We start from the raw sequence: 17,403 nt of genomic DNA, 5'->3' as shown, positions 1-17,403 counted from the left end.
TTCACAAACAACAAATAGTTCCTGAGGCTCCTAAAGCATCAGAGTTGATGCACACACTATAAGCACTTTTAATATACTAAATATACTAAAATTTAGTAGCTTACATATAAAACTGGCTTCACCAAAATTCATACATTACAGACAACAAAATAAAATAAGGCAATTTTTCTTCCACTCTGATACCCAAACTGTGTTCAAGAAATGTCAAGCTTTTAAAATGAAGTAAAAGATAAACAACTGGAACTACATCAAACTAAAAGGCTTCTGGACCACAAGAGACAATTACCAAAACAAAGAGACACCCTACAGATTGGGAGAAAATACCTGCACTCCACACAACTGATCAGGGACATATATCAAAGATCTACAAAGAGCTTACACAACTAACCAAAAAAAAAAAAATAATCCAGGCAAAAAGTGAGCAGAAGAGCTAAAAAGACATTTATCCAAAGAAAAATGAAAATTGCCAACAAGCTCATGAAAAAATTCTCAACATCACTTATAATCAGGGAAATGCAAATCAAAACCACAATGAGCTATCACCTCACCCCAAAAGAATGATCCACATTAAAAAAAAAAAATGACAACAACTAATTCTGGCAAGGACATGGAGAAAAAAGAACACTCTTATATTGCTGGTGGGGAATGCAAAATGGTTCAAACACTATGGAAAGCTGTGTGGAGGACCCTCAAATTATTAAAAATGGATCTACCATATGACCCAGCAATTCCATTCCTAGGAATCTACCCAGAGATCACAAAAACATAAATTCTAAAGGAAACTTGCACACCTATGTTTATTGCAGCAAAATTTACAATAGCAAGATATGGAAACAACCTAGTTGCCCCAAAACAGATGACTGGATCAATAAGATGTGGTATATATACATAATGGAATACTACTCAATCATCAAAAAAGATAAACTCATGCCATTCGCAGCAACATGGATGGAGCTGGAAGAGATTATGCTCAGTGAAATAAGTCAAAAAGAAAAACAATATGAGATGGTTTCACTTATAGGAATAATACAGGAGAACCGTACAAGAGAAAAAAAAAAAACTAGGGGCAGAGCAACATGGCGGCGAGGAGACGCTGCGAGTAAGATCTCCCATTAAAAAAAGTTAATAGGGAGGAAAAGTGGCAGGTCCCAGTGAGAAGTGGGACACAGAAGATAAACGGACAACTCCAGCAAACTACCCGAAGAAGAAAGTCGCCAAAAAAGAGGACTAGAAGGGAGGAAAGCGCAGAACCCTGCTCCCCTCCCCCACCCACAGAGTCGGCACTCTCCGACCCACAGAGAGGAGGAAAAAAACAAACTAAAACGACCAAAAAGAACAAACTACACAGCAAGCGGGACTGTGAGTGGAAAGGAACTATTGCAGCCACCACACCCCGTGAACGGGTGCTGTGGAGATCCCTGCAGGATTCGCCGCAGCGGTGAGCGAACGGCTCTGGCGCCATTAGAGAACAACAAAGACCATCGGAGGAGATCTGCACACAGCCCCCGACCAGCTGGTAAGCTTGCACGGAAAAGCAGCGAACTTGGCGCGCTTGAAAAGCAAACACGAATTGGGATTGCGGCTGCCCAGGTCCCCGCGCCTGCCACCTAGGCTTGCGGGGACGCGGAAGCCCTCACTGAGGTGAAAGTCCCTCACTGAGTGAGCAGGAACCAGGCACCCAGGCACGGGAGCGGGGTGCAAAAGGCGCCATTCCCGCGCCACTGAACTGGGCTACAGCCCGCGTCCTGGACCTGAGGGCTTTGGAACTGAGACCCGGGGCACAAAATTCGGGGCGTGGGTTCGCCAAGACGGTGGGGCACAAGGCAGACACAGCACCCCAAAGCCGTTGAGGTATACCCTACCGTTCTCGCTCTGTTCCCAGTCCCATGGGGGGGGGTCGAAAAACAGCCCCCCAAGGACAATAGGAGAGATCTCTGGTGCCACCTAGCGACCAGAAAAAAAGTCACTAACACCCCATAGAACAGGGAAATTTCTTTTTTTTTTTAAAGATTTATTTTTATTTATTTATGCAAGCACTAGGTACAGTCACAAGCACAGGAGGGTGAGAGAATTCACCAGAGCCAGAGCAGGGAGCAGAACAGGCAGAAGGACCGAAGTACACTGCTGAGGGGAGCAGCGGGCGGCAGGAGAGGTCTGCACGCCATGTGGGACCCTCCTCCGGTGGCCAGGGAGCAGCCGGGGATTGAACCGGCGCCGCAGAGGCTGCGGGCAGCTTCGCAACCCAGCGATCAACCACTGCGCCACCAGGGAGGCCCAGAACACGGAAATTTCTTAAGAAAAGACTTCTTGAAAAGGGCAGAAGGCTTCTCGAGGACCCAGTGGCCAGCTGGGAAGTTAGCCCATGCCAGGCCCCTTCCGACCAGCAGGCTGAGCCCACAAAGGGAGCAGGCAACCACGTCCGGGGCAGACCGGGTGCGCAAAAGAGTGTGCCTGAGACCGGATGCGCAGGGACTGCGTCCCACTTCGCCATTTGTACAACAGGGAAATTTCTTCAGTAAAGACTGCCTGAAACCAGCAGAAAGCTCCCCCAGAAGCCAGAGATGGCTCCTGGAGGAGCCAGAGGGGAGCGGAGAAGTTCAACCAAGATGCCGGCCAGTCCGAGCAATACAGTGTCCCAACGCATACGACAAATTAGAAAACAGACAGTAGGGAGTAGAAGAACCACACGCAACCTAACAACTCCTCAGGAAAGAAGCACACCACAAAAAGAAAACCACCCCCCAGATTGCAACGACAGTAACTTGGAAGAACTTCTGAGCCTTCCAGAAAGAGAATTTAAAATTGCCATGATTAAAAAAGTGACTGAAGTCATAAAGGAAAACAATGATCAGAAGAAGGAAATTGAGTCCCTAAAGAGGGAAAACAATGGTCAGAAGAATGAAATTGAGTCCCTAAAGAGGGAAGTAGAAGAAATGCAGGAGATCAAAGAATTAATGGAGGAACTAAAGAACTCTGGGAAAAGCAATGAAAGCAGAATAGATGAAATGGAAGAACGAATAAGTACTCTTGAAGACACAGAAATAAAAAGAACCAAAACAGAAAAGGAAAGAGAAGTACGAAGGAAGAAGAACGAAGAAATACTTCGGGAACTATCTGACTCCATGAGGAAAGGAAATATAAGAGTTATAGGAATTCCAGAAGGAGAGGAGAGAGATACAGGAACAGAGAAAATATTCCAGGAGATAATTGAAGAGAACTTCCCAAATGCAAAGAAGGAGCTGAAAATTGATATACAAGAAGCAAGAAGAACACCAAACTTCCACGACGAAAGGAAAAATACAGCAAGACACATAATAGTAAAGCTCCCAAGAATCCAGGACAAGGAAAAAATAATGAAGCTGACAAGAGGGAAGAAACAGATAACATTCAAAGGAAAACCAATCAGGCTGACATCAGACTTCTCTGAAGAAACACTACGGGCAAGGAGAGAGTGGAGGGACATAGTCAACAGACTCCAAGAAAACAGATGCCAACCAAGAATACTCTATCCCGCAAAGCTCTCCTTCCTCGATGAAGAAAGAATATGGACCTTCCCAGACAAACAGAAACTCCGGAATTTCATTACGACTAAACCCACACTCCAAAAAATACTACAACACTAATGATAAAGGACTGATCACAAAAATCTGCAAAGAGCTGATGAGACTCAGCAACAACAAAGAAAATAATCCAGTCAAAAATGGGCAGAAGAGCTAAAAAGAAACTTCTCTGAAGAGGAAATGCAAATGGCCAACAGACATATGAAAAAATGTTCAACATGACTTGCAATCAGGGAAATGCAAATCAAAACTACCATGAGATACCATCTTACACCAGTGAGAATGGCACATATTAAAAAAACTAGCAACAGCAAATGTTGGCGAGGTTGCGGAGAAAAAGGAACTCTTCTACACTGTTGGTGGGAGTGCAAACTGGTCCAACCACTATGGAGAGCTGTGTGGAGATTTCTGGACCTACTAAACATAGAGCTTCCATATGATCTAGCAATTCCACTCCTAGGTATTTACCCAAAGGACACAGAAACATCAATTCCAAAGAACACCTGCATCCCTATGTTTATAGCAGCACTATTTACAACAGCTAAGCTTTGGAAACAGCCCAAATGCCCAAAAATAGATGACTGGATCAAGAAGATGTGGTACATATATACCATGGAATATTACTCAGCATTCAAAAATGATAAACACATGCAATTTGCAGCAACATGGATGGCGCTGGAAGGGATCATGCTCAGCAAAATAAGCCAAAAAGAAAAAGAAAAATACCAGATGGTCTCACTCATATCAGGAATCTAGAAAACTTAAATAAGGGACCAGGAAAATGAATAACTATAAGAAAGTGAAAATCAAAATCAACAAAAAACTATGAACCAGAGACACTTTTTGGTGGGTGGGGGCTGGGAGGGGAGGGATTGGGGTCAGAATGGGGGGTTTGCAATTGTATGGGGGAATATAAAAATAAAATTTAAAAAAAAAAAAAAACTAGTAGGCACACTATAGAACTAAGACACAGTGCAGGGGATGGGTAGGGAAAGCGGCCCAAAAAGGGGAGGAAAGCACACAAGAGACAAAGGTGACAGTTCATGGATGATTTGGTGGTAGAAATTTTAGAGGGATTACATCTGAGGGGAGCAATCAAACATAAAAAAATGAACAATGATGTAAAAAATAATTTTTTTACAGTACTATAGTAGTAGGCCCAGTACTATTTCTTCTCTTTTCTTTTTTTTTTTATTTTTATATTCCCCATACAATTACAACCCCCTTATTTTGACCCCAATTCCTCCTTTCCCCACTCCCCATAGAGTGTCTCTGGTTCATAGTTGTTTGTCGACTTCATTAAAATGAAATAAAAACCATTTTAAAAGTCAATATGGAAAATTTCTTACATACAAATATATTCTGAATCCCATGTATTTATCGCCCAACATTCAACCAAATACATTATTTTTGTTTTGTTTTGTGTAAAACTTTTCACAACAAATTAAGGCAAGAGCTGTGCTTGCCCTAATTGGTCTGGTTATATCTTAGAGATAATCATGTGTATAACTGACTAGATTTGCTTACTTATAATGACTGAAAGATTAGAACCATGCTAGTGGTTCATTCATAGAAAATGTATTTATCAGGGCTGATAAACAGGTTTGCTTTTATTTGCCAGTTCTCATAAATCAGTACTATCTCTTTTCTTAGATTTATTTATTTATTTATACAAGCACTGGAAGGGTGGGAGGGTGAGAGAATTTACCAGAGCCAGAGCGGGGAGCAGAAATGGCAGACTGACAAAAAACACTGCTGAGGGGAGCAGCAGGTGGCAGGAGAGGTCTGCACGCCATGTGGGACCCTCCCCTGCAGAGGCTGCGGGCAGCTTTGCAGCCCAGCACTCAAACCGCTGCGCCACCAGGGGAGGCCCAGTACTATTTCTTCTCTTTTCTTTTTTTTTTATTTTTATATTCCCCATACAATTACAACCCCCTTATTTTGACCCCAATTCCTCCTTTCCCCACTCCCCATAGAGTGTCTCTGGTTCATAGTTGTTTGTCGATTTTGATATTTTCTTTCTTATAGTTATTCTTTTTTCCTGGTCCCTTATTTAAGTTTTCTAGATTCCTGCTATGAGTGAGACCATCCGATATTTTTCTTTTTCTTTCTGGCTTATTTTGCTGAGCATGATCCCTTCCAGCACCATCCATGTTGCTGCACATTACATGTGTTTATCTTTTTTGAATGCTGAGTAATATTCCATGGTGTATATGTACCACTTCTTCTTGATCCGGACATCTATTTTTGGGCATTTGGGTTGTTTCCAAAGCTTAGCTATTGTAAATTGTGCTTATAAAAACAGGGGTGCAGGTGCTCTTTGGAATTGATGTTTCTGTGTCCTTTGGGTAAATACCCAGGAGTGGAATTGCTGGCTCATATGGAAGTACTATTTCTTATGGGTGCTGCTTTGAGGTCACATCTGAACTCAGTGCACATGATCATGATCATTTTGCAGTGCCTGCTATGAGTATAAATAAGGAAGGAATGGCAATATATGCATTTTGTACTAGCAGCTTTAAATAGGTTTTTGTGATGTGCGTTTTGTTGTAATCTCATTGATAGTTCTATTTTATGTATGCACCTTTTTTTTTCCTTACCTACTTTCAATTTATCATATCTTGCTCTGTTAAATTAACCTAGTAAAATGCCTTATATTCTTTTAGAACAAGATAAAGTACCTAATAAATTAAGTAAAAGTAGCCAGCAAAAAGGCATATATAAACAGAAGGTTGAAACTCTGTCAAGATGACTAGGTTACTGTCACAAATGTGAGAGCCACTAACAAACAGGTGGTAAGAGAAACTATAAGAGTAAGTAAGAACACCCAAAGAAAGGCTGTACAGTGAAAATCAGTAGGATAAAGCAAAACCCTTTGGGATCGCAGGGAGAAAGGGAGGAGCATAGGGGACTGTGGTGATGTTGCGTGGTTTAACTGGTGAAGGAAATTCTATGGGGACTACACCTGAGGGGCGGGGGGGACAAACATTGTTTAAAAATGAACAATGATGTAAAATATATATAAACAAAATAAAGAAACCAAAACCCTTGGACACAGAAACAGTAAAGATTAAATATTATTGCAGCACAATTTATACCTCTTGGATCCAATAGAAAAGGAATGAGCCTGAGGTCCTTGGTTGAATTTCAGAGCAAGTCCCAAAATTACATGAAATTCTTACACAGAGAAGGGTTCTAGAGATTTTGTTGGGTGCATCCATCCTGGACCCTTAAATCTCCTGCATCCAATTCTGTAATAATGAGATCCACACCGCTCAGTCTGCTTTATTATTAAAAACACTTCCAGATTTTAGTGGATTTCCACCCATTTTTCTTCTCCTGAGATTTCTCTTACTTATAATATTTCTGAGTTACTCATTACAGGCCATATGAGCTAGGTCTAAAGGAATGACATAATATGAAATATTGTTTCTCCCACTGTCTCTTATTTTTGGATTAAGAATCAATATCAAGGGACTCCTTTGGTGGCACAGGCAGCTGAATGCCGCACTGTGAAGCTGTCCGCAGCCTCTGCAGTGCCAGTTCGATCCCGGCTGGCCAGCGAGGGTCCCACATGGCGTGGCAGACCTCTCCTGTCATGCCCGCTGCTCCCCTCAGCAGTGAATTTCAGTCTGCCTGTTCTGTTCCCCACTCTGTCTCTGGTGAATCCTCTCACCCTCCCACGCATCTGGCCTGTACCCTGGTTCTTGTATCAATAAATAAATCTTTAAAAAAAAAAAATGTTAGATACAAGACTTTCTAAGAGGAACACTTCCCACCAAACAATTCACATGGCCCACATGGTGCAGCCTTGTGGAGATGCCTTGACAAAGAGAATTATATATCTTAAGGAAAGTCAGTGTGATGACATTCACTGGTGACTTATTTCTGAGCTCTGGAACCCCTTCAGCAATTTTTCATTACTGGGTTCAGTGCAGGCTGTGCCTTTGAGATTTCATAATTGTGATGAGAAGGCAGAAGGTGTCTTACACGGAGTTTCAAGACAAATTCTGCAATGGTACATAATTGAAGAAGCACTGTCCCTTTGACTCTCACACTCCTCATGCTTATGCTTGGGATAAAGAGGAGCTCCCTCATATGGTTGTTTAGGAGGATGTAGTAAGGTAAAAATTGCTAAAGCACCCAAAGCAGTGATAGTGAAAGCAAAGATAAACAGCTGGGACTATATCAAATTAAAGAGCTTCTGCACAGCAAAAGAGACAATAACAAAAACAAAGAGAAACCCCACCAACTGGGAGAACATTTTTGCACACAACACTAATGATAAAGGACTGATCACAAAAATCTACAAAGAGCTGATGAGACGCAACAAATACAAAGAAAATAATCCAGTCAAAAATGGGCAGAAGAGCTAAACAGAAACTTCTCTGAAGAGGAAATGCAAATGGCCAACAGGCATATGAAAAAATGTTCAACATGACTTGCAATCAGGGAAATGCAAATCAAAACTACAATGAGATATCATCTGACACCAGTGAGAATGGCACATATTAAAAAAACTAGCAACAACAAATGTTGGTGAGGATGTGGAGAAAAAGGAACTCTCCTGCACTGTTGGTGGGAGTGCAAACTGCTCCAACCACTATGGAGAGCTGTGTGGAGATGTCTTGACCCACTAAACATAGAGCTTCCATATGATCCATCAATTCCACTCCTAAGTATTTACCCAAAGGGCACAGAAACATCAATTCCAAAGAGCACCTGCACCCCTATGTTTATCGCAGCACTATTTACAATAGCTAAGCTTTGGAAACAACCCAAATGCCCAAAAATAGATGACCAGATCAAGAAGATGTGGTACATATACACCATGGAATATTACTCAGCATTCAAAAAAGATAAACACATGCAATTTGCAGCAACATGGATGGAGCTGGAAGGGATCATGCTCAGCAAAATAAGCCAGAAAAAAAAAGAAAAATACCGGATGGTCTCACTAATAGTAGGAATCTAGAAAACTTAAATAAGGGGCCAGGAAAAAGAATAACTATAAGAAAGAAACTATCAAAATCGACAAACAACTATGAACCAGAGACACTCTATGGCGGGTGGGGGGTGGGGAAAGGAGGAATTGGGGTCAAAATAAGGGGGTTGTAATTGTATGGGGAATATAAAAAATAAAATTTAAATTAAAAAAAATTTCTAAAGCAATTAGGTTCTAAACATGCACTAAGCAGTCCTAAAAAAGAAGAGTGTTGCCACCATGTTAAAAATAGAAATAATAGGGCCTCCCCAGTGGCGCAGCGGGTTGAGCACCACGCTGTGAAGCTGTCTGCAGCCTCTGCAGCAGAGGTTTAATTCCCCGCCGGCCGGGGAGAAACCCACATGCCGCAGCAGACCTCTCCTGCCTCGCCCATTGCTCCCCTCAGCAGTGGCTTCGGTCCATCTGCCTGTTTTGCTCCCCACTCTGTCTGGTGAATTCTCTCACCCTCCCACGCCTCTGACTGTACCACAGTTCTTATATAAATTTTTTTTAAAAAATAGACATAATAATGTCCTTAAAATAAGGGTACACTTTAGAGAAAAATTATGCAATGTTTTAGTTGGTTTTTTTTTTTTTAATTTTTATGTTTTTTGCATCACTGTTCATTCTCCTCTTAGGTGTAATCCCATAAAATTACCACCAAGACACCAGTGAACCATCACCAAGTGTCTTATGCTCTTCCCTCCCATGTTTTTATCCCTCTCGTTCCCCCTCCCCAGTGAATATCTCCAATTTATAGTTTTCCTGTTAGTTTTGCTGCTGGGTTTTTTTCCTGATTCCTTATTTGGTTTCCCTATGTTCCTCCAATAAGAGAAACCATCTGATACTTTTCTCTTTTCCTTCTGGCTTACTTCACTGAACATAATCCCTTCCAGCTCCATCCATGTTGCTGCTAATGGCTTATCTTTTTGATTATTGAGTAGTATTCCGTTGTGTATATATACCACATCTTATTGATCCGGTCATCTGTTTTGGGGCAATTAGGTTGTTTCCATATCTTAGCCATTGTACATTGTGCTGCAACAAACATAGGTGTGCAAGTTTCCTTTAATGTTTTTGTGACCTCTGGGTAGATTCCTAGGAATGGAATTGCTGGGTCATATGGTAGATCCATTTTTAATAATTTGAGGCTCCTCCATACAGCCTTTCATAGTGTTTGGGCCATTCTGCATTCCCACCAGCAGTGTAAGAGAGTTTCCTTTTAGAGAAAAATTATGTATGTCTTTTATAATAATTATTCACACATAGAAATAGGAGGTTCCTGATAGACTAGGAGAAAAGGGAGACAGTATTAGAGATTTACATATTGGAGATTTACAGGGCAGGTGTAGTAAAATGAGAAGATAGGAAGTCTTGTCTAGATAAAAACTGGAATGAAATAACTATTATGGAATAGACTCTCAAACTTTTGAAAACAAATGAAAAATTATAGAAAAATCAAGAAATGCTGGCATTGCAAGTTTTCAGAAATTTCATGCAAAAGTGTGTCTTCAGCTGTTAAGGAGGTCCAGAAAATGCAAGGTCAAACTGGTTCAATGAGTACTCAATATGACCACTTATATCTAGCTATGTATTAGGAATTGGAATTTAAAAAAAAAAATAGAACATCTTCAAGCAAAGTTCCAAAGAAATGTACAAAGAGTGATAAATGAGAAATTAATAGAAGAATTCCCCAAGGAAACATGGCACTGATTAAAAAAAAAACAAAACAGCCTAAGGGTCTCCCTGGTGGCGCAAGGGGTTAAGACGCAACCTATGAAGTTATTCAATGCCACTGCAGCACGAGTTCTATCCCCAGCCAGCCAGGGAGCTACCCACATGGAGCAGCAGACCTCTCCTGTCTTGCCCACTGCTCCCCTCAGCTGTGTATTTTAGTCAATCCGCCTGTTCTGTTCCCAACTCTGTCTCTGGTGAATCCTCTCACGCCCCACACCTCTGGCCTGTACCCCAGTTCTTGTATACATAAATAATTTTTTGAAAAACGCCTAACATTTCAGCACATAATTATAGCTGATTTTAAATATCCATTCTGATATCATAAAAGCATACATTCACTCAGTTAACACACTTAGTGCCTACTCTATTCCAGGCTCAGTTGTAGGCACTGAGGATACAGTAGCAAATAAAACAGACAAGTTATCCCTAATGCGTTTATAATCTAGTGTTAGAAACAAACAATAATAAAGAAAAATACAGGATATTTAGAGAAAACTAAAGCAGGAAAAAGTGTTTAAGAGAAAGTCATGCTGAAAAAGTATCCTTTGAATAAAAGAAGTCATTCACTAACTATATTTTAAAATTATTTGAATTCTTTAAAGAAAATCAAAGATTACTTCATGACATATGAAAAGTAAATAAAATTCAAATTTCAATGTCCATAAAAGTGTTCTCTTGGAACTGTCAACCATTCATCTGTGTACTCTCTATCACTACTTAAATGCTTCTGCAGCAAAGATCATCATATGGCCATTACAGAAAATTTTTCTGACTCCCAAGCTACAACTTCCAACGTAATGCTAAACAGATGAAGGGAGAACATACATCCTTTCCTTGTTTATATTTAATACCTAATAATTCATAGGAAGAATGGGTTTAAGTCACGGATAAAAAATAGCTATTTGATTTATACTGAAAGTAGGTATACTGAACATATATTCACTTAACATTTGTTTTCCACATATGCATGAACTGCTTCCAGATTAATATAGAACAAAATTATCTTCACTGTTAATCTTGACTTTACCAAAACTAAAACAATAGCATGATATATAAAATATACCAATAAATAGAATATGTACAAGGTATATAAAGTACAGCAACAATCTGTGATAAAAACTTTAAAAAGGAAAACCAAACAATTTTTTATTAAAAACTTACCACTCCTTTTTACCCAGAGTATTATGTTAAGGAAAAATATATTATACTGCAATATACTGAAATATATATATATTTATATACTGAAATATATGTATATATTATTGATCTAGCTCAATAAAAAATATGACATACCCACAATAAAAGGCAGCCATAAGCATACAGGTCAGAACTTGGAGAAGCAGGCTTTCCAATTTTTAATTCAGGTGATATCAAACTCAAGTCACCAACCATCATGTTCACTGAGGCTCGCTGACTCTACAAAAACAATAGGTTAAACATTTTAAAGGCAACATGGCTGAGCTGGCTTTCTGGTCATCACTCTGCAATTAATCAATGTAAAAAAGAAATTGACTTGAAATAATTTACTCTCTTCTTTCAAATATTCTTACCTAATTTCTATTAAAAATTGTTTTTAAAGTCAGTCTCATATATTTTACTGAATGGAAGAAGTTATGCACTCACACTATGTAACCAACATAGGATTAATATCCAAGCTATACAAAAAACTCAACTCCTCTTAACTACAACCCAAAAAAGCAAGCAACCTATTAGAAAATGGGCAGCAGATGTGAACAATTTTCCAGAAAGGATATACAGAAAGCTAACAGATACATGAAAAAATAAGTGCTCATTACCATTTTTAATAAATGAAATGCAAGTCAAAACCACAATGAGCTATCTTTCATACCTGTAAGATTGGCATGCATCAAAAAGACCTCTAACAGCCAATCCTGAAGAGGATGTAGAGAAAGAAGATCCCTAATACATTATTGGTGGGAATGTAAATTGGTACAGCTACTGGTAAACAGATTGGACTTACCTTAAAAATTAGGACTAGAACTACCTTATGATCTAGCAATCCCACTTTTGGGTATCTATATGAAGAACATGAAATCATCAACTTGAAAAATCATAATGCTCCACAATGCATACTGTGGTATTATTTATAACAGCTAGGATTTGGAAGCAACCTAAGTAACCACTGATAAAAGATGTGGTATAAAATGTGATAAAACTGTTCTGGAATTAAACAGTGATGATCAATGCATAAATTTGTGAATGTATTAAAAACTACTACTGAATTCACATGTAGTATGTGAATTTTTTTAAAGATTGTTTTTCATTTATTTATGCATATAAGAACTGGGGTATAGGCCAGAGGTGTGAGGGGTGAGAGGATTCACCAGAGACAGAGTGGGGAGCAGAACAGGAAGTGTATCTATTGAGATACACTTCTGAGGGGAGCAGCGGGTGAGACAGGAAAGGTCTGCTGAGCCATGTGTGTCAGCTCCCTGGCCGGGGATCAAACTCATGCTGCAATGGCTGGCAATAGCTTGACAGCACTGAGACTTTAACCCCTGTGCCACCAGTGAGGCCCCCTAGTATGTGGATTTTATCTCCATATAGCTGTTATTTTAAGAAAGAGAACTGTCCTCTTGTAATCATGTACATATATTTTTAGACTAGCCATTCTACCAAAAGAAAAATCACAATAAGCTATTTGTTTGATGTTTATCTCTACAAAATGCCTGTTTTGAAATAATATGGCACCAAATTAACAGCAAATGTAGTTGAACCAGCACTTAAACTATGAAAAAGTATAAGGTGTCCAGGTTTCTAAAAATGTCCATTAATCAGTAAATAGCAAGGTATGTCTATCTAAATTTAATCTATTGTATGGGAGAGATCCAGCAAAGTGGGAGATGGCCACCTAGTTTCCTTTGCTTATTTCCTAGCAATTAAGTGTTTCTTGATGATGATTTAAAAAATTAATGATTGTTGTCAGTGCCATCAACTATAAGGTTGATGGCATCAGACAGGTTGCTAAGACTTATTTTAAAAATGTAATGCACACACAAAAAAAGTAATACATGAATTTAAACACTCTTGTTTCAGGTACCTGGCTGATAATGGATAGTTACAATACAAAACACACTTTATTTCGAGGCAAAGATCATATAGTAAATTGCCAAATCATGTCAAAGTGCTAAATTTACTGCTCAATAATATTTAAATGAAGCCTAGAACCTATTGTATAACCAAGATGTTTTACCACAGATTTGGTGAAGTCAAAATCGCCAACAATTCCTTGTTCACGGTTTAAAGCAAATACATTGTTCTGATGAAGTGATCCATGAATTATGTCAGCTTTGTGCAATGTATGCAGGCCCTGGGCAACACCTTTCATGACCTTTAAAACTTCCTATAGACAAGTACATACAAAAGAAGTTAGAAGGTAAGTAAATCCTTTTAAAACCTGACACTTATAATTAAAAAACTTTTCCAAAACTCTATGGGGACTCAATCTGAGGAGGTGTGGGGAAGCAAATATTGTCTAAAAAAATGTAAAAAAATTGATAAATGTTAAAATAAAAAAAATTTTTTAAGTAAATAAAAATAAAACTTCAAGTCATATGAGTAATTTTAAAATCATAAAAAAAAACTTTTCCAAGAGTGAAGCTACCTCCAAATGAGCCCTTAATAAGAATATAGCATAAAGGAACACAGAAACCCTGATTATGTTACTGGTGACATCATACATACATATATATGTACATAAGTAAGTACATACATACATACATACATACATATGACTCAGAGACTGCAGTCTTTAAGACTAATAATGACAATGTAAAGTATATAGAAGAGAAAAGGAAACTGAAATAGGGTAGGAAGATCAGAATATCACACACTGTTACAAATTCTAAATTTACAACAGAAATTAAAGCTGTCACTTAAGCACATGTATTAAGCTGTCACTTAATACCAAGTGCTACACTATCCAATTTACATACAGTACAGTTTAATAGTTATTATTAGCAAGGGCTCAGGGATCAAAAAGACCTAATTTCTAGTCCCAACTCTACTTCTCACTGAGAAGACCTACGCAAGCTGATTTACTCTCTCTGAGCCTCATTTTTCTCATCTGTATGTAATAGGACAACTCATATCACGGTGTTGATGTGGCAATTAGGTAGAATGAAAGTCAAAATTTTACATAAAATATAGTATGTAGCATGCTTTAAATAAACATTTGGGTCATTATTTTCTTATTTAATATATCCTCGGAAGTTGTGCTTTACTTACTTCTGAAGTTAAAGGCATGCTGGCTTGAATAGCACTCAGGTTTGCCTTAGGGTAGTATGGGACCATCAGATAAGCCATAGGATCTGACTAAGGAGCAAAAGCAGAAAATGAGACACAAAGTAAAAAATCATTCAATATATTTTTAGTATACACTGATTGTACAAGATATCTTTTTGTTAAAAGAAATTAACCTCTCTACAACTTGGAGCTAAACCTTATTTTATATAAAATGTTTTCTGCAAGAGATTAGCATAAGATTTTACCTTACACAAAAATAGGAATATCAATGGTAGTAACCCAGACTCTTCTTTAGCTTCTCTCCAAGCTTTGTGATAGGCAGCTGCTCTCTGAATCACTCTAGCTTCTGTGTCAACATCCACAGAATAGCCCTTATTCCAAATAAAAGAGGCATTGATAACAATTTTAAGATTAAAAATTTATCATTCCAACTTAATGATTTTTTATACAAATTAAATTACAGTTGATTTTATTTTTTGATTGTGTAAGTAACTTTTCTATTTGCTTTGTAGCTGTAATTTAGAAAGAACAATTCTATATAAAATATAATTATTTAAATTAAAAAAAATAAAATAAACATCAAAAGCAAGCAGGCAAAAAAAAAAAAAAGAAAGAAAGAACAATTCTACCTGAACCTAATGTATAATCTAGAATGTGCAGCCAATAAGATCAAATTAATTATGCTAATATCATGATTAACAGTTCCCCCAGGTCAAAGAAGACATCAGAGAAGACTGTTGGCAAAACAGTTGAGATTTCAAAGAGAAATGTGAAAAACAGCAATTATGGAAGACAACTAGATTGAATGTAGGGATATGAAAGAAACTAAATTCGAAATTAGCTCTGGCAACCAAGCTAGAAACACAATCATCACGCCAGTCAACTCATATAATTTAGAAAACGAAGACGTTTTTACTTTCTTGTAAAGTATGAATACCACTCCCCTTTATATTTCTGAATCTCCCACAGGCAAAAGTTAAAACTTACCTTTAAAAGAACTATCTGCCCATTAACCTCAGAACACACCAAAGGACGCTTGCTGCTAAGTTCTTTCAGGGGCTCAGCATCAAGAAGATCACGTTCCAAACTCATAGTAAGAAGACCAGCAGAGTTCTAGGCACAAGTTTTTGTTACAGTTGAATAATCCAAACAATTGTAGTACTTTAAATTCATTAACTTAGTTAAATGCTATTAGATGGATTAGACATCATCACCCTACCAGAGAAACCAATGAAACAGAAATATTTAATGTTTCCTACATTTTTTAGTTCTGGCTCTTGAACTCCTCCCAACCAAAGTGTAATCAGCATATATTCAGATGCTGCTACAAACTCTAGAACAGAATCTGAAGATGACTGAGATTAACCAGACATGCTTTCAAAAAACCCTAAGTTTTACTTGCAAAACTTCATGTGTTCCCTAAAAATAATAAGGTAGCAAAAAAAAAAAAGAGGTTATAGATTGGAAATGGAAAGTCTGAAAATTATGACTACTATAAAATTATTCTACACCGCTGCCTCTGAAGTGGAATCCTCAAAGATTAAGAGGACTTACAAAATTTTGAATTCTATTATATATTTATGCTACTTTTTAAAGGGAATCATTTTTGCACTAAAATATGATGATCAAGATTTTTCATAAAGTTTTACTGTGGTGTAATTTTAGGAAGACGGGTCTCAGATTTGTTTTCCAGTTCTTTTTCTTACTGTCAAAATTAAGTAATCCATAATATATAATCAGCCTTAGAGAGATTTTCACAGCATAAATCACAGCTTAAACACCCTACAGTCATTAAATTCATTAATAAGCTTTGACTCAAATATTTTATAGTTTTCACAATAAAATAGACAAACATATTCTTAAAATTTCATTTTCACACCCTACATAGCATCATCCTACATGAAATAATCTCTAAGTTAGAGCTAAACATTTGCAAGGAAAATCCAATAATATTTTAAAGACTGACTGAAATTTACCAATCCTATTCTGTATCAACCTTCTATTACACCGATCTCCCTGTCTTTGGTCCTGCCTGTGCAGAAAACTACATCCACATAAGAATCTATACCTTAATCAATTTCTCTAGAATTTTTTTTCCAGTCTACTTTAACTTAACAGATACATTCTGTTTAAATTTCTCGTGGTAAGCAGTATCCTGCTTTCAATCTAACTTTGAGAACTTATTATTCTAATTTTCAGTCTAACATTTAGAAGCACCTAAAATTGCTTTATCATTTGGAGGAAAAAACACCTATAATTGAAATAAGTGATATACAATGTATTGAATGGGTATGAAGGAGAAAAACAATAAAATATGTAAATTACAACAAAAGCTAAAATATACTATACCAGTATTAAACACAGTCTTGCGAAAGAGTTCTAATAATGCCCAGTAACTATTCATCAGGAATGTTTTTACAATAAGAACATTATAAATTTAACACTGACATACAACTTTATCATTACTTCTCAACAAAGTAGTTTGCTGAAGAGGAAACAAAGCTTACCATGTACTTAAGTAATCCTATTTCAGGATAAAGCAGAGGCAACTCAGGGAACCATTTCTGTACCAAGCCATTCAATTTCGCCTTCATTTATAAAAAAATTTTTGTTACAGATTAATATAAACTGAATTGTGACATGCTGGCCTTCAGAAAAAAACATACCAGTATTTCCCTTATATATCTCACAAGACATATAAGCTAATAAATATATATAAACAGATATGCATATACACATATAATATCTCTGATTTTGCCTTCCACTACAAGAAATAGCAAATGACAACTAAGCATCATCTTGGAAAAAGAAAAATGTAATTAACAATTTTAAGTTTCATATGTGTGTGTGTATGTG

At 37.7% G+C, this 17,403-nt stretch overlaps 1 protein-coding gene across 1 annotated transcript in view; it reads right to left on the bottom strand.

The window, feature by feature from the left end:
* Positions 1-17,403, bottom strand: part of STK31 (serine/threonine kinase 31) — a gene marked incomplete at both ends in the record, with an annotated part of 72,664 nt that overhangs the window by 2,761 nt on the left and 52,500 nt on the right. The window contains 6 exons of the mRNA XM_084230594.1: positions 11,575-11,697; positions 13,496-13,645; positions 14,530-14,616; positions 14,793-14,918; positions 15,535-15,660; positions 17,055-17,135. Of these exons, the coding sequence (XP_084086720.1) occupies positions 11,575-11,697; positions 13,496-13,645; positions 14,530-14,616; positions 14,793-14,918; positions 15,535-15,660; positions 17,055-17,135 (693 nt within the window). The remainder of the gene's footprint in view (positions 1-11,574; positions 11,698-13,495; positions 13,646-14,529; positions 14,617-14,792; positions 14,919-15,534; positions 15,661-17,054; positions 17,136-17,403) is intronic.

This window comes from Talpa europaea (genome assembly GCF_964194135.1).
Source record: "Talpa europaea genome assembly, chromosome: 3".
Taxonomy (NCBI): domain Eukaryota; kingdom Metazoa; phylum Chordata; class Mammalia; order Eulipotyphla; family Talpidae; genus Talpa; species Talpa europaea.
Note: the sequence above shows the minus strand (reverse complement) of the source record. Positions and strands in the feature narration are given on the sequence as shown.